General features: G+C 49.2%; 1 protein-coding gene across 7 annotated transcripts in view; it reads right to left on the reverse strand.

Moving 5' to 3' along the window:
- Positions 1 to 18,265, reverse strand: part of Ctif (cap binding complex dependent translation initiation factor) — a 267,859-nt gene that overhangs the window by 200,302 nt on the left and 49,292 nt on the right. For 5 of the 7 annotated variants that reach the window (XM_029472081.2, XM_029472082.2, XM_085833741.1 and 2 more), the window contains exon 2: positions 7,868 to 8,073. In XM_029472081.2, coding sequence (XP_029327941.1) covers positions 7,868 to 8,047 — 180 coding nt within the window. In that variant the 5' untranslated portion in view covers positions 8,048 to 8,073. Of the gene's footprint in view, positions 1 to 7,867; positions 8,077 to 18,265 lie in introns of all 7 variants that reach the window. The other 2 variants (XM_029472083.2, XM_029472080.2) reach the window with 1 other exon arrangement.

Genomic DNA, 18,265 nt, shown 5'->3' on the forward strand with positions numbered 1-18,265 from the left:
TGTGCTGGGACACTCTACTATGTTTCAAACTGACAGAGTTCTCTCTAGGCTTTTAAGGAGGCCCTGATGCCCAACTCACTGGCCATATCTCCTCTGTGCTAGGCAACTACCAGACTGCCCTCTGCCCTCTGCCCTCTGCCCTCTGCCTCACTGTGGTCTACACCCCGACCCCAGAGCTCAGCTTTGGTCATTCCCACTGCATGGGATACCCTCTTCTAAGTAACCGCACTCCCATGGCCTTAGGATCTTCCCTCCAAGGCCTCCTTCCAACAGCCCTGGCTTCCTTCTCCTTCTCCCTTCATACCAATGCCTGCTTTCTATTCCCCTATTTTCCATCCTTCCTACCAGAAAGCAAGAGGTGGCAAGGCACAGCTCATGGCTGGTTCTGTTTATCACTTTGTTTCAGAGCCTACAACCACGCCCGAAAAAATAAATGCTACCTTGAGTTATCTTAAAACATCTTTGTACCCCGGTTTGGCTGGTTGTGAATGCTGTTCTGATGAATATAACCTGATCGCCTACCAACATCAGAGACGCCAAGCATTTTCAACCACAGCATCCCCACCTCCCCTACAAAGGGCCAAGAGCTAATTAGATTGAGTCCTAATTCTCTCTCCATACCTTAACCACTTGACACTCTATCCATTACAGCTGGGATCAAGAAGAAAGTGGGGTGGGGTGAGCCTCCAGGGCCAGGAAGAGTTAGTGCTTTTGCTGCTTACCAAGTCTATGGCTCAATTTCCCACACGCAGAGCAAAGCCAAGTCCTTCTCCTAAGGATGGAGTGAGGACAGCATTTTTTTTTTAAATTAAAAAACTATCTTACGTGTATGAATATTTTGTGTGATCATGTGTATGTGTACACATGATGAATGGTGCCTGCAGAAGCTGGAAGAGGGCACTGTGTCCCTTGGGGCTGGAGTTATAGATAATGTATGAACTACCACTAGGGGACTGAACTCCAGTCCTCTGAAAGAGCAGCCAATGCTTTTAACCTCTGAGCCATCTCTTCAGCCCCAAGGAAAACTTTTAAGAAGTGACTTTGGGGACTCAGAATCCATTAGAAAATAAGCATTCTTTTTCTTTTTCTTTTTCTTTTTTTTTAAAGACTTCAATCTTTAACAATTTATGTGTAGAATGTGTGTCTCTGTGTGTGGACGCGATATTTGTGCAAGAGAAAAGGCTTGTAATGTTGTTGGCAACGGGTGGGACTTTAAATGTGGTATTAGGGAAGAGCTGGGATACTACACACGGTTGCTCATTTGCTTTCATTACTTTTCCCACTATGATAAAAACACTCTGACAAGAACATCCCCCAGGAGAGGGTCCCCTCTCATTTGGGAGTATAGCCTGTCATGGTGTAAAGGTCAGGTGACTGGAGCGTGAAGCAGCTAGTCCTATCATTCCATGGTAAAGAACAGAGAGCAGTGGACTTGTGTTTGTGCTTGTCTTGTTCTCTCTGGTTTGTCCAGTTTAGGACCTCTTGCCCAGGGAATGGTCCTGCCCACAATCACAATGGGCTTCTCCATATCTTTCATTTCCCACATCCCTCATAGGCATGCTTAGATGCCTGTCTCTCAAGTGATTCTAGACTCAATTTGACATCAACTATTGCATCATCCATCCATCTATTTATCTATCTGTCTATCCATCCATCTATCCAGCCAGCCAGCCATCAACCATCCATCCATCCGTCTGTCGGTTTGTATATTAATCAAATTATCTACCTATTCTTCATATGTTGTGGTTTGGATATCCTCCAAAGCCTCATGGTTGAAGGCTTGGTCTCCATGTAATCTCAAAGGTGAGGCTTTAGAAAAGTAATTGTAGGTGCTGATCAAATCAATGGATCCATCCACACTTAAATGGACAAGTGGAAGGAAGGACCTGATTGGAGGAATTGGGGCTGTGTCTTTGAAGGGTGTATTCTGTCTCTAGCCTCTTCCTCTGTCTCTCTCTTCCTCCTATCTGCCATGCAGTGTGCAGCTTTCTCTCACCATGTTCTCTGTAATGTTGTTCTGCCTCAACTACACCCCAGAAATGGTGAGCCAGCTGATCACGACTGGAGAAAAAGACAGAAAAGTAAGTCTAGGCATCCTGTCACAGCGATGAAAACTGCCTAATTGTCCATCTGTCTATCTATCTATCTATCTATCTATCTATCTATCTATCTATTAATTATATATCTATCTATTTATCTATCATCTTACTGATACCCATCTACCAACCTATCCACTTTACTCCCCTCCCCCGACTTTTCTTGTGTTGCTGGGACAGGGAAGGGGACACACGTGTGCAGGCCTTATGAGGCATTTTCTTCCCGAGGGTCCACTGCCATTGCTCAGATTTCGAAGATACCCGTCACCGATAGAAGAACCACATTCTCTACCCCCTCACACTTTCTCAAGGTTTCCAAGAACCTTAGCAATTTTCTCCCTCAGAAATATCAAAACAGTACCACAGACAGGCAGACAGAGACATTCTTTGTATGTCTGTGTTTTTTAAAATTCCATTTAAAACAGTCATCAGATTAAATAAAAACAAGCACAGTGGATTTAGCAGAACTATTTCTTACAAAGCTGTGTCAATAGCGGATTTTTTTAAAAGTGTCTCTGGATGATGGGTCTAGTCTTGGTCCCAAGTAAAGTCGGCCACCTCTGTCTCTCTTCTGGGGCGGGGGGTTATGGATACAGGGAGGGGCACTCTGGGGAAGTCCCTCTTCCTCTGAAGCATACAGACGGTCTGTATGGCCAGGGGCAGTCAGGCCAGGTGCCTGCATGCTCCTCTCAAACCTCAGAGCATGCAGAAAGCTTAAGGAATGCACTCTAATGGCAGGAATGTCAGTTTCCCTCAGACTACAAACCATAAACATGTATCGAAAGCCCCTGCAGAGGCCTGGCTACCTGGATCTATCTCAGATGCAGGTGTCCAAGTCTAAGTGAGGTCTGCCTAAGCTAGCAGCAGGGAGAAGTGCAGAGCTAGCCAGTGGACAGTCTACTACCTGTTCAGACCCCTTCCCTCTGTTCATCCATCCATCCATCCGTCCATCTGTCCATCTGCCTGTCCCTCCCCCACTCTGTCTGTTCCACCGAGCTTGAGGTGTTAGCCTAAGGACACCAGCTCAGGCTGTTTCCCGGTATAACATTTCTTCCCTTTGAAATTGATTTGATTTAGATACGGGCAGAAGATCCTGACATCCAGGTGTGTCTGGGAGGAGATTTCTGGAGACGGATCATGAGAACACTGATTCGATGAATGGCTGAGTCCACAGATGGAGTCAGATTCCACAAAGTGTTGGGAGGTGGCAGCACCTTGGGCCTGTTGGAGGAAAGAGGCCTACGTGTGGTGGTGGTCGAGTGTGTGTGTGTGTACATATTCACATGTGTGTGGACATACTGCTGTGTGTGTGTATGTGTGTTTGTATCTTGCCTCTGGCAGTTTCTGTTACTACTCTACTCCTGTACCTCACAATGTGAACTGCTCTGTTCTTTCCTACCCTGCCCTCAGTGATGGCCAAAACCTCTGAAACCATACTTTTTTTTTCTAGATTAAAAAACAAAAAGAAATGATTCTCTCTCTCTCTCTCTCTCTCTCTCTCTCTCTCTCTGCTGTGATGGTGGGGTAGTGTATGTGTGCACACATGTGCACATACATGCAAGTGTGCAGGGATCAGAGAATAACCTCAAGTGCTTGCCTCACCTTTCTCTCTTCTTGCTAGCCACCGTGTGTACGAGGCTGCCAGCCTGTGAGCGCCACAGACTCTCTTCCCTCCTCTCTCACACAACTGGAAGAGTTCCTGGATTACAGATCTGTGCTACTGTGCCCAGCTCTACACTGGTTCTAAGGATTAAGCTCAGGTCCTTACCCGTCCGTGTGTGGCAAGCACTCTACCCACTGAGCCATCTCCCAAGTCCTTCTCATACGTGTCTGACGTCAGGCATTTCATCACAACGAAGTGACGGTGACTAAGGCATTGCCCCAGACAACCCAAATGGATTAAATTTCCTTAGGAATTTTCTGATTCATGTTTCCCACTCCCCCTACCTCTCGTCCAGGTCACGATATTGCTAATTCTATAAGAGTTTATAAAAGTTTAAATTAAGAAACAAACCAGTACAAATCAATTCACACCCTCAGACACACTCCTGCCATCTTGAAGTCCTTTATAGATCAGCAGGTCACTCTCCATCGTCGCACAACTGTATTCCTCCTGGGTTCGTGTGTGTGTGTGTGTGTGTGTGTGTGTGTTCTTTCATGAGCTTGTGGAGATCCTGGAGACTGTCCCAGAGTCCTGAGCTGTCGGCCTCTGTGCTGGCTCTCCCTCACCTCACAGACCCCTGGACTTACGTCATCCCCTTCCTCTGAGTTCTTACACCCCTCCATCTTCAACAGATTTTACTCCTGGATGCCTCTCTTGGACTCCCAGCCCACTCCCTCTAGTACCAGAACCCCAGCAAAGCTTCAGTCCCGAGGCCTCCAATCCATTAGAGAAGTGGCTTTCAATCTCCCAAATGCACAGACCCTTTAATATAGCTCCCTGTGTTGTGGTGACGCCCCAGCCATAAAATGATTTCTCCTGCTACTTCATAACTGCAATTTTGCTACTGTTACTAGTCATAATTAAATATATGTGTTTTCTGATCGTCTTAGGTGACCTCTGCGAAAAGGTCATTTGACCCTAAAGGGGCTCTCGACCCCCAGGTTGAGAACCCCTGCATTAGCGCATTGCCTACCTGCCTTAGTGCCCACTCCGCCCTCCCTTGCCTGGGGATCTGATTACATCACTATCCTCATTCCCTGGACTTCCTTCCGATTTCCCTCCACTATATTTCAGCCTTAGCTGAGACCATCTTCCTAACTCTACTGCAGCCCTGTGGTGGCTGAAAGTCACTGGAAGTCTCCCATAGCTCTGTGGCAGATGTCATGCTGCATGTGTGGTGGCAGGGTGGGCTGCTGGGAGGTGGACAGATCCAGTGCTCTGCCCACTCTGCTCACCCTGGACCTTTAACTAATCCGGCTATGCTCCTTTGGCCCTCATCTCTACAATGCCTCCACATCACCATCCCCTTTGGTTGGGCTCCAAGCAGCAGTAACCAGCCTGGTCTCCCGCTGCTGCCCTTATCCATCTCTTCGCTGCGGCCTCTCCAGCCACTGCCACTCGTTGCTCTGTCAGGGATGCTGTCCTCTTCCAAGACCAGCAGCAGTCCCTAAAGTGACCCATCCCTCCCCCCACTTCCTAAATCCTCCTTCTTCCAGGATCCTGGCATTGCTCCTGCCTCGGCTTCCTTCTAGCCAGCTCTCCTGACTCCTCCTCCTCCTCCTCCCCTCCCATCTATCCAGGGGCCCCTGACCCAGGCTCAGCCCTGCACCTCCTGTCTACATGGCCCTCTTCTTGACTTCATCAACCTGAGTCTCTTCCTCTTGCTCCAATATTCTATCTCCTGGTTGAGTCTTGGCTTCTGGGCCCACGTTTGGTATGCAAGCTCCTTACCCACTACCTGATCTCCTTCCCTACCATTTACTGACCTCATCCTGACCATCCTTTAATTTTCCAAACTAGCAACTCTCTTGAGATGTCCCCACCCAGGCACTGGGGTGTGTTCTGTCCCTTTAAGGGCAGTCTCTAGCTCCCTCAATGCTTGCACTTAAATCTACTAAACCATCTGATAGTACAAAGCAAAAAACCAAAACAAAAAACCCTGCAACTTTGCTTCAACAAATAAAAATAAACCAATGAGTCCCGGCTGGGGGCTTCTCAGTTGTTTGTGGAAGCCTTCCTGGCTGAGACGGTCCCCAGCACGGGAGAAGAAGTTCCAGGAAGATGCGCTTTTACGCACTCCCAATTCCAAAATCTCCCAGGTCCTTTAGAGGATAGATGCTTAGGAGCCCACATACTTGTGGCTTTAGAACATCAAGGACTCTAAGGAAAACTGCAGGGGACTCTATTCTGCCCCTAGAGCCCAGTGGGATGGGGCAGGGGACTCCTGCTACATAAGGCTGTCCCAGGCTAGGCTGCAGAGATGGATCAGCAGTTAGGAGCACTGACCTCTGCTCTTCCAGAGGTCCTGAGTTTGATTCCCAGTAACTACGTGGTGGCTCACGACCATCTGTAATAGGATCTGATGCCCTCTTCTGGTGTGTCAAAAGACAGCTACAGTGTACTCAGATACATAAAACAATTAAATGAATATTAAAAAGGAGATGAAGGAGAAAAATTTGAAACAAAAAACAAAAAAACAAAAAAACAAAAAAAACAAAGGATGTCCCAGGCTGACTCCTGGTCTGGGCTTCGTTCTGGTTTCTAGAAAGCTGGATGTACTGGCTGGTTTTGTGTGTCAACTTGACACAAGCTGGAGTTATCACAAAGAAAGGAGCCTCCCTTGAGAAAATGCTTCCAAGATCCAAGTGTAAGGCACTTGCTCAATTAGTGATCAATCAGGGAGGGCCCATTGTGGGTGGTGCCATCCCTGGGCTGGTAGTCTTGGGGGTTCTCTAAGAAAGCAAGCTGAGAGCAAACCAGGGGGAGCAAGCCAGTAAGCAGCACTCCTCCATGGCCTCTGCATCAGCTCCTGCCTCCAAGTCCCTACCCTGTGTGAGTTCTTGTCCTGATTTCCTTTGGTGATGAACAGCAGTGTGGAAGTGTAAGCTGAATAAACCCTTTCCTCCCCAACTTGCTTCTTGGCCATGATGTTTTGTGCAGGAATAGAAACCCTGACTAAGACAGTGGAAGACTACATTTTCCTCCTTACTGGGCAGTGAGCTAGGTGGTTACATTTGGCATTTCTCTAAGGCAGGGGTCCCAAGTAGCTTATCCTTTGCTTGAATACCCAGGCTTGAAGGGGGGCACTACAAGAGGTGCCCCTGGTATGCTGACCCTGGACAGGAGAGAAGACCCTTCCTCGCCTCAGCATTTGGCAGCACCTGTTCTTGTCTTCCTTGACATTCGAGCTTTCCTGAGGTGGCAGGTTAATACCATTTGACAGAAAAGACAACTGAGCTTCTCTGGATGGAGGCAGTGCATGCCTTTAATTGAAGCACTGGGGAGGCAGCGGCAGGTGGATCTCTGTGAGTTCAAGACCAACCTGATCTACCGAATGAGTTCCAGGACAGTCAAGGCTACACAGAGAAACCCTGTCTCCAAGAAAGAAAAGAGAAAAAGAAAGAAAACAGCCTCTGAGATTGGAGGCTTCACACAAGGTCAAATGGGTAACCAGAACCAAATTTGGAAGCAGCTCTTAGAAGAATCTACTGAGGAGGTACGGTGTTGGGCAACAATGTGTGTGGCGACAGGTTGCTAAAGCCATCACAGCCCACAGTTTTCCAAGTAAGATCACCTCCCCTGCAAGGCCAAGTTGAGATAGACTGACCCGGCAGATGGGAGCACCCTGAGGTTCTTCTCTGAATGCCTCACATACATAAGTGCATAGGCATACAGCACCCTGTAGAGCAATACCGAAGACACATATCTTAGGCTCCCAACAACTGTCTGTAGTTGAAGTCGGAGTCACAGTTCCCCAAAGACATGCGTGATGGGTAGCTTTGATCTCCAGAGCTGCTCTAGAATATAAGCTCGTAGAGGACACAGAATAGTAACCCAGCAAACGGTAGTGGCTAATCAACCTATGCTAATAGACATTGGTCTGCTTGGGTCTCAGAGATGGGTTCAAAGGTCAAGGGTGCTCAGCAGAGGTCAAGGCTTCCTGGATGGATCTCTAAACCTCTCTCCTCCAGGATTCTGGATGCTGTGTCAGGTGAGATCACCATGCCACAGCAGCGTGGGGAGAAATGATGACAACACAGTCAGAATTAAAGTCCCTAGTACCGTGCCTTTGAGTTCAAGAAGCCCTTGGGTCTGGGCCAGTATTCACCTGGGAGATATGGGACTGTGTCCTCTGGCTCTCGCCGTCACCCTCCGTCTTGTCGGTCAGCAGCCCCTGCACTTGGTACTCCAGCACGTAGCTGTCAATGAAGCGCTCCAGCTCCTCGATCTCCTGGGAGCGGCTGCTTCCTGCCTCAGAAGAGGCCGAAGCTGCTGAGGAGTTCTCCATTCCTCCAGCTCAGGGACCGGGGCCAGCTGCTGGGAAGAGGACAGACAGACAGCCTCGGTGAGATGCTGCTGGAGACCAGGACAATACCCCACTTGAGAAATACGCATCACTCTTGGAAACAATTTGGTCTCCCAATTGCAAGAAACGTTAGTGGGATTCTGGCCGATCTTTAGCATATAGAATATGCTGAGTTCCCACTATGATGAGAGGGAAACTGAGGCCAGAGGGAGGCACAGGTAACTTATCTAATTGCCTAGCACACTGACTTGTGCAGTGTCTGGGTTAGTGCTCATTGCCTGGGAGAGCAGATGGTAAACTGAGACCAGCACCCAAGCCTTACTGTCCAGCTTAACTTAAAATCCTGACTTTAAATCCACAGAGAGCAAAATAGACACCCTCCCTGATGTAGGAATTGGAACATCCCAGATAGGAACACCTTTAAGAGGGACAATCCCTTCAGGAAATGCCTCCCATAGAGGGGGTTCTTCCCCTCTAGTCATCAGACTGTTGCATATATTGCTGTGGCCTGTGGGCCTCAGGTTATCAGCAGAATTCTATAACCTTGCTGTGGAGACGTGCTACATTGGTCTATAGGAACTCTTTCAATCCCTACTTTCCAAACCTAGACCCTCTTCCACTTATGGAATTCTACAGCAGCGACCTAGATGCCAGCTGGGGTCTCTCCAACTTCCGGCTTAATGGTGGTCTAGCAGGCAAAGGGATCACCCAGCCATGGCTTCAGGCATGACTATGAGATTCCTAATAATAGCAATGTGAATGTTTACCGCACCTGTGCCACAGGCTGAGGCAGCCTTCTCAACATAGATGACCCATCCCCATGCACAGCATCTTCCCAATATTTACGAAATTCGCATAAACAGACTACTTGGAAGGGGAAAGATGGTCTCAGAGAGGCCAAGTAACATACCCATGTCCACAGGGGTTGGTGTGACTGTGTCTATACCCCTATAACCTGTCACCCTTCCTCTCACTTGCAGGTAGCTTGTGTGGGTCCTCAGGACATGTCTCAGTTTTCTGTCCCCCTACCCTCCCATTGAGCAGTTAATTCTAGGGGTGAGATATGTAAAAGTGCATTTTATTCCCTGCCTGAGTACGGCCTGGGGAAGGGCAATGTGCTCAAGTTCACGGCCTGGCCCTGTGTAGCTGGCCTGAGCTGGAGGGGAACCAAAGGGCCACCATCTAGAGCGGACTGCAGAGGAGACACCTGCTGACCTAGTCCATACCTAATGCTGTGTCTGTTATTCCTTGAAGACCTCAGCCCTTACCCAGAGCTTCTAGGCACATCCAGAACTGGGCCTTTGCATGAACTTGACATGGAGTCCCCAGAATGGAGTGTAGGGTTGGCCTGCTGGGGCAGCCTGTAGGCCCCTCTAGGCACATGAGTGTCATGAACACATGTCCTGTGAGGAAACCAGACATGGCAACGATCCCACCTGGCTCACTGAGGTAAGGCAAAGAATTGTGATTCAGTTGGATCCTGCAATATTTTAGTTTTCAAAGGGGAAAAAAAGGACTATTCCATGGGCACCTATTTATTCATTTTCATTCATTCATTCACTCATTCATCCATTCTTGCACACCTATTTATCCATGTGCTCCTTTTGGCCCCTACTATCCCAGTTGCTGTTGTCCAATCTGTTCCAGGCACAGCTGACAGCACCTGGCATCAGGTGCCACCTGCTTAGGGATGTTCAGACTGTAGATAACCTACAGGACCCACCTGAGTCCTGTGACCTGGAAGTGGAAGGGTCCAGCACCTCACAGGGACATCTTATATAGGAACAGAGCTCTACCTTTTGGCCTTTGATGACAATCCCAAGGTGGCAGCTTTGTGATCATTCAGTAGGCCTTAAGCAGATTGGGCCCCAGTTGCTTACAGTAGTGAGCAGACCTACAGTAGGCCTCTCTTGTATCCTGTCTTGTCCTCTCTCCTCAGGAACACAGTTTACAGAGATACCATCCTTGTCTTCTATGAAGTCACTCCTGGGAAACTCACCCCCAAAGCAACAAGATCCCAAGCAGATGCCAGGCAGGTCTTTCTCCCTGCTCTCACGCTGCAATCTCCTATACCGTGTCCATCAGCTACTTGTCCACTGTGTTTAAATTATACATGGACATTTTTTTCAAATATACAACTCAATAGCTTTAAGTATGGCCACAATGTTCTATAACTATGACTACCACCCATTTCCATTTCTGAAACTTTTCATTATCCCAAACGGAAGCCCTTCATCCACTGCACACTAATATTTCATTCCCCAGGCTCAGGCCCAGGCCCAGGCACGGGCCCTGGTTAACCTTACCTTCCTCCTGGCTCTATGACTTATTTATTCTTGGTACTTTGTTTATGTAGAGTCATACAACACTTCTGTAATTGCTTTATTTCACAGTGCACTCAAGGTTCGCTCATGCCATCACATGGCAGAAGCTCACGCACTTTTATGGCTGGTGAGATACTGTATTACAGTAATTTATCATGTGTATTTACTCTGACCATCTCCTACTCCATTAACTGGCATGTGGGTCGTTCTCACTTCTGGCTGTGGAGAATCTGCTATGAACGTGGGTGTGCAAATATGTTTACTCAATCCTTTGGGGCACAGACCTGCTGGTCCCCCCTACATGTACAAGGCCAGAAGGGCTCTCCCACCACAGTGAGTGCATCTTTTCACTTCTTTCGCTCCTAGTTCAGCTTCTAAGTCACAGTGAGGAGTGATGGGAACACCTTATGTAGCTGGGTAGCAGGCTGAGCTGGGAGCCACAGAGGAGGAGGGTTCTGGTCTTCACAGAAAGTCAAAGTGAACAAGAAGGCCAGGACCATGCAAGAAGGAAAAAGAGAGAAGAGAGCATGGAAGAGAACCAAGGACCCCCCAACTCAGTCACTCAGGCACAGAACATGAAGGGATGCCCCTCCCAGGAGCTGGTCTCTGCAGTGAGTCCCTGGGACCTTGTCCTGCCCATATTCCCTGCCAGGTGATGGATGAGGAGGACCAAAAAGCCAGTAGGAGAAAAAGCCCTAAAGCTGTATTTTGCTGTATAGGCAGCAAAAGGGAGGGGGTTACCCTAAGGCTGCAGGCAAGGATGGAGCTGAAGCAAACATAGCATGAAGTAGGGGTTAGGGACCCTTGCAATTCCCAGAGAAAATGACGGGCACACCTATGTCTGTCTAGAAGAAGAGACATCTCTGGCTGTGTGCTGTGATCACATTCTAGCTGGGCCATACACATGCTGCAGCTACAGCCCCTCACTACCTGACTGCTTAAGATTAGAAATTTAAAATACCCCCCCTCTAATGTAAAGATACCCTCCCTACACTGCATTCCCCTCCTTCAGACCCTCACAACCCAACCTTTTTTCCCCCCAGTGTTGTCTGCAGCTTCCATAAAAAGCCAGCACAAAGCATAGGGGTTTCTGCTGAGGTACCTACCTATCTTTCCTTCTCCCTCTGGTCCTACCTGGCTCTGAACCCAGCTCACAGTACCCTCCCTTGGTCTATTGGCCTAGAGACAAAGTTAACACTCACATCACAGGGCACCCTGTGGGCCTAGAAACAATAAGATAGTCTCCACCCTTCATTATCCTTCCACCCTCAACCTGCTCAGAGTCAAAAGGCATTAGGTGCTGTAAATTTAGCCAATCCTTTTAAGGACAGACAGGCATTAGAGGCATTCCCCCTCCCCTCCCTGCTCAGGGATGAGCTAGGTGACCTGCAGGTCAGGAGAGGCTTGACTGCTGGAAAACCTGTCATTCCTGGGGAATCCAGCCATTTTTAGGCCCCTAACTTCCTCAAGCTCATTCCCTAACCCCTTCAGCATCTAACCCACCCAGCAGAGTTGCTGGACCTCACACAAGAAGCTACAAAGATCTCAAAGTCAACTTTCTTGGCTCAGTTTTGGCTTGAGCAACAACAAAGGACTTAGCTCCCTTTGGGATTCCAGGCAAGCTGCAAGGGAAGCCAGGCAAGCTGCAAGGGAAGCCACGGAAGCTGCAAGGGAAGCCACGGAAGCTGTAAGGGACCCTAGAAGTGAAGGGGGAAGGGTTGCTTGATGTTCCAAGGCTCAGAAGTTGGTGCTCTCCAGTCTGTGCATGATCACAAAAGGATGTGAACTCTGCCTCAGGGTAATGTCTGAGCTTTAAAGGCAGGGGATCCAACATGGGTTCACTGGGCCATTTTTGTTAATAACAACCATCATATCTACCCAAGACTTCATCCCAACTTTGCCTGCACCACTTCCTAGAAGGCCTGGTACCACAGAGCACCATACCCTTGGGTTCCCTACTCGAAGTTTGTTCCTGGTGACCATGTTACAAATGTGCTGGCTGTTGCCATCACATGATAGTTCCCAAGATCCCCTACCACACAGAGCCAGCTAGAATAGCTTCACCCAGAATACAGCTGGGATGACAGTTCTTTATGACTTGCCAGGCAGACCTAGGCCAGTGTGATATACATAAAGCCTGCGGGAAGAGGGAGCTGGGCTGTCTGGGAGGGAAGATGCCCATAGCTGTCCAGAGGCAGCCATGGGAACCTTTTCTCTGTCAGGCCATCTCATCGGGTCTGTTCTCTAACCCCTCACAGATGACTCTGTAGAAAATACAATTTCCCAGGCAATCAATTCTTGATCCCTATTGTCTGGTTGCTATAGTTGGCGCTGGCCCAATGACTCAATATATTCATGTGTGCCAGAGGCACATAGGACGGTTCAGTGGCGGCCTGTGTGAACAGAAACCTCAGGTTCCCCAACCCCTGAGAAGTGGGAAAGTTCAGAAACACAGTAGTGGAGGTGGGACTTCAAAACCAGAGACATTTACTGCAGCAGGAGGTAGGACATCTATCATCATGTGAATGGGGACTCCCCCACTTTACCAACCCCACTTTAACCCTTTGTTACCCTAACATTGGGTAGGGTGTTATTCAGAATGCTGGTCTGTTATAAAACAAGCGCCTGGTGAAGCACCTGCATATACCCTGTGCTTCTAGAACTTTTGTTGCACTTGTCCATCATGATGCATTTCTGGGAGTGGGCAGGACCAAAAGAGAAGAAAAGCCTAGCAGACAGACTGGGTGCTCCCAAAACTCAATGGGCACAGAGTTCCCATCATCTTGTTACAATAAGTCCCGACTCAGTAGATTAGAGCTAGAGAGCAAATTCTGAGGCTGTTTTTCCTTGAAACAGACTCACTACATACCCCAGGTTGGTCTTGAACTCCTGATCATCTTGCCTCTGTCTCCCAAATGTTGGGATTATGGGCATGTACCAACATGTCTTGTGGGAGTCTATGTTTCTAGCCAGCTCTCAGGCTGCTGCTGGTGGCAGCAGACTAACTATCCTTAGGCTACCCAAGATCAAAGAAGCTGACTTATCACTCCCACTTATTCAGATATCCCGCCCCACCCCCTGGCATAGTGGAATAGCTGGAGGCTCCATCCTGACCTTTTGGCTAGTAGTCATAAGATGTGAGCTCTTCTCTTACCGTCCATGTGGTGTACAGGGAGAGTCTGCACAGAGTAGGACCTCAGTGGGCTGAGGGAACTATCTCCTGGGGAGGGAGGTGGTCCTGGGTACTACCTCCACACTGTGCTTGTTCCTAAAATCTGGGATGCAAGGCTCTAGTGGCACTACGAGAATACAGCCTCACAGGGCACCCTGTGCAGATGAAGGGATCAAAACCTGCAGGTAAAACCACTTGCCGGAGGATGCACAGATGCCTCTTGCTATAGTCAGCCTAGATACAATTCACCCATCCGAATCAGCTCCCCATCTCCTGGTGACGGCCAGCCTTTGTGACCCTCCAAGTGTAGATCGGGGTTACCATCATTAGCACCGAGTGGGCATGAGAGGGTGGGGAACACTCTATAGGAGACTAAGCCATCCTGCATGTAGCCCTACTATGTAAGTCAACTCTGGACAGAGCCCCTTTTGCTCACTGCTCCATCCTGAGAGCAAGGTCAGGGTGACTGGGAGCAGGCACCCATGAGAAGGTGCACAGCCACAGGCAGCAGAAGGCAGGACCTGCGCTGTGGCCTCTGAGGGTAGCTGGTCTATGCAGCTGCCATCAGTCCTGGAAGGTCTAGGTAGTGAGAAGCTGAGAGAGGCTAGGTGATTTGTCATGGCATCCTCCTTCCAGTCTAGGCCTCCAGCTGTGTTTCTCAAGAGAGAAATGCCAGAGCAGCAGCTGGGTCCAGGACAACTGAGGCAGGGGACTGCATTCAGGCAGGCTCTGTAGGTCCAGTCCCTGCATTATTTCTGGATATCCCTACTGTACATACAGGTCTGCCTTCCCTTCAAATTCTCAAGGACCACAGGGGCCTCCACTTGCATCTGACATTGACCACCTCCCTTGGCTCGAAGCACAATGCCTCTGACACCTTCTTATCCTCCCCGATCCTGTTACTCAGCCCTGGGCTGTTCTTAAAATATTTATGGGTCTTTATCTAGCCTTGACAAGACAGCAAGATCTTTGAGGTGCTGCCGTATCTTATACCTGTCTCCACCCCAAGTTCAGGCCTCCCACACACCCTAGCATGGGCTTCAGGACCAGTTTCCTTAGTTCTCCTGCCAGTGGCCACTGAGATCCTGTTCTCTCCAGTCCCCTCCAGTTTCTAGAATGTCAAACACAGGACACAGGGATCCTCTTGTCCAATATCTTCCTCCCAATCCATGGCTTGACATCTTCCTATAATGTCCCAGAGCCTCTTCAAGACTATCTATTACAACTAAGGAGTCCTGGACTCTTGTTGAGCACTGTACCCTACAGGTGCCAGGGGACATGGAGGTCAGGTACAACTGACCAAAGCTGTGCAGGGTCACCAGCCAGCCAAGTGAACCACACTCTTGTTGGAGCCAGGGGGTTTCATCACTGCCTCTGCTCTTGAGATGGAAGAATATAAAGGGTATGGAATCTGATTGTACCACTGGCTAGCTCAATGCCTACTGCATACATAACTCTGGACTACCCCTCGCCTGCCTGCTTGTCTGTAAACCACGCTGATGAACGTATGCCTCATAATGAACTGCAAGGATGAGGCACAATGATGCATGAGAGAGGGGCTCAGCCCACCCAGGTACCCAGCAAGCCCTCATTTACTGCTGGACCTCAAGTCCACCTCTGTTCTCCCTCACTCTGCTTCTGCACTCTCTCTTGCCTCTGCCTCTTTGAACTACACACCCTTGGGTTTAGGGAATGTTTCCAGGAATACCTCACCCTCCATGAAGCTCTCCTTGACTATTGCTGCCAGGGAGCGCGATCTTTAAGGTCTCACCATCTTAGATTCCCCATGCCTTGACTGAGCCTTAGGTCTGATCCTCTCCCGGGTTACAAATCTGGGGTGCCCTCAGTTCTGCCATGCTGCACAGACTCAAGAGGACCCAGTCTCTTTCTTCCCTGCACTCCAGGTAGACGGCTGCCCCTCCCCCCGCTCCCCACTGGTGCCTCTGGATTTACACACTAAGAAAAAGAACTACCTGAGAGCGTGTTAGGAAGGGGAAGGGAGACCAGATGTGTCCTGCTGTGAACCCAGAAGGACACTTCAGGTTAGGCCTGAAAACTCTAAATGCAGTGGCCCCATCACCCAGGCCCTCCTCAGGTAACACTTACTCTCCAGTGTTCCTCCTGGGGTAACCACAGCCCCCCAGCCAGCTCTCTTTGTCTCTGCAATATCTTCCTGAACAACAGCCCAGTAGGATCAGTGGTTCAGGCCCCTGGGTCTCAGTGGGGCTATACCACACAGGAGGGTCCGATGGTCTTCAGCATCAAGAGAAGACACTGAAGGTAGAGCCAAGAACAGTACCCACTTCCCTTTCCTCAAGCTGTCCTCTTGTAAGTCACCTGGACCCTCGGCTCACAGTGGTTCTCAAAACAGCTCTTCAGTGGTTCACAGGGCCCACTGGCCTCCGCATAGGTACATAGTTTTTGTTTTGTTTTGTTTTGTTTTTGTTTTGTTGTTTTGTTTTTTTCTTCTATCACTGTGATAAAACACCTTGACCAAAGCAACTTCTAGAAGGAAGCCCTTCTTAGGGCTTACTCTTCCAGAGGGGAAAGAAGCCATCACTATGATGGGCACTTGTCAAGCACGGCAGCTGTAGGATGGAGACGAGAGCTCACATGGGCCTGGGACTCCCTTGTTACCTCCCCACTGGCCACAGTCATCAGGCACACGGCTCCCCTCACCCACATGTTGCATGCCTAGACCTCCAGATGTCCAAGTATGACAGTATCCAGCGAGAGAGTAAAAAGAGGTCGCCTATGAGCACAAAAATGCGTGTGCCCCTAAGAACTTGGAAATGAATCTAGAACAAGTTGGAAGTGACGCCCACTTGACAGTCTATACAGAAATATGCAGAGAGCTCACTGCCCTGAGAAGAGAGTGGGCAGCTATTTTCCTTTACAGGGTGGCTGGAGGAGCTGTCACTTGGAGGCACCGGGCTGGCACCATAGAAGGCAGTCTGCTCAAGTTCTGTCCTGGGACAGAACGTTTGCTCCTTCTGGGTGTGCTCCCTACATTCTCCTTCATGTCCCCAAGCTCAGCACTGCTGAGTGAGTGGGCGTTGTAGCTGGCTGTAGAGAAACCAGAACCTAACATATCCCTCCCCTTGGCCACTGGGAGCCAGAGCTGAGCTAGCAGACATATAGTTCATCTCCGGGTGCGTGCTGCTGGGTTTCCAGAAAACAGGAAACAGCCAGCAGGGAGCTGATGCTTTTTCTCCATGGTAGCAGCGGACAGTTTGCTAATGGAGAGAGAGAAAGAGAGAGAGAGAGAGAGGGAAAGAGAGAGAGAGGGAGAGGGAGAGAGGGAGAGGGAGAGGGAGAGGGAGAGAGAGAGAGAGAGAGAGAGAGGGAGGGAGGGAGAGAGAGAGAGTGTGTGGAGGACAGCCTCTCTTCTTCTGGGTAGCTTTTATGTGTATCTTATACACTGTTTAGGCCCATCGGACAACTGAGGGCATCCCACACCCAATCCATCCCCAGTGTGGCCATGTTGCTTCTTAGATTCTCTGTGAGTCCTGAAGAGACGATGCGGCAGGAACCTTGGATTCTGGGTTCCTGAACTGGCCTCTAGGCCGAGAGCCAGCACACTCATTCTACCGCTCTAACTCCCACCCACAGGGCTGCCCTTTGAAAGCGAGTCCTCAGTATTGTGTTCTTCAAACACTGCTGGCTTCCAAGCCATGTACCCCCTCTATAAGACTATACTTACTTCAAATAAACTCATAAATGCTCCTACAATGTGGAAAGTAATAAATACCAATTTACAAAGCATTTCCCTTAGGCCAGACCTTGCATGACAATAATTTATTCTGCAAGACAGCACCACGACGCAGAGGACCATTTTTGTCCCCACTCTACAAAAGAGGTAACGGAGGCAGGTCGGGATTGGCCAAAGACCACCTGGTTCATAATAGGTTGAGTCAGACCAGAAACCCATTCAGAATTGCTCCAAAATGTGACTCTTCTAACTAGAAAAGAGGGACTCGGAGTGCTATTCATTCCCCACTCTGACCTTTGCTCAGTAGCTACGAGCTAGACCCCCCTGTAGAGGGTTTTGGAACCATATCCAAGTCAAGGCTTTGAGTCCTTGCATAGGTGACAGAGTAAACTATCACTAGATAGGTGGTAGGGTCATCCCTGGATTCCTGGGAGGTGATCCAGATCTTTTACCTTCCTGGGGGTGGGGCTACAGCCTAGTACAGATCAGATCAGTAAGCTATTTTATTTTTTTTAAGGTTTATTATTATAAATTAGTACACTGTAGCTGTCTTCAGACACACCAGAAGAGGGCGTCAGATCTCATTACGGGTGGTTGTGAGCCACCATGTGGTTCCTGGGATTTGAACCCAGGATCTTTAGAAGAGCAGTCAGTGCTCTTACCCACTGAGCAATCTTGCCAGACCCCCCCCCCTTAAAGGTTTGTTTGTTAATTATAAATAAGTACACTGTAGCTGCAGTGAGCTCTTACTAACTAACCCTGTGCCTGCAGGCAGGGAGAGCAGGCATGCTGCCTCCGTTTTACAAGGGAACCCCTGGAACTGGAACAGTCTGTCCGGCTGGACAGGGCAGGGTAAATAACACAGGATCCAGCTCCCGGCATTTGCAACATCATCGAGTCTAACTCGCATACAACACAAGCTGATGAATCAGTGGGTGTTCAGGTTGAACTGCTAGGAGCCAAGGACCCAGATGGGTAAAGGAATAACCTGG

The sequence above is a fragment of the Mus caroli genome, unplaced genomic scaffold (assembly GCF_978045245.1).
Source record: "Mus caroli unplaced genomic scaffold, Mus_caroli_1 scaffold_19, whole genome shotgun sequence".
Lineage (NCBI taxonomy): Eukaryota > Metazoa > Chordata > Mammalia > Rodentia > Muridae > Mus > Mus caroli.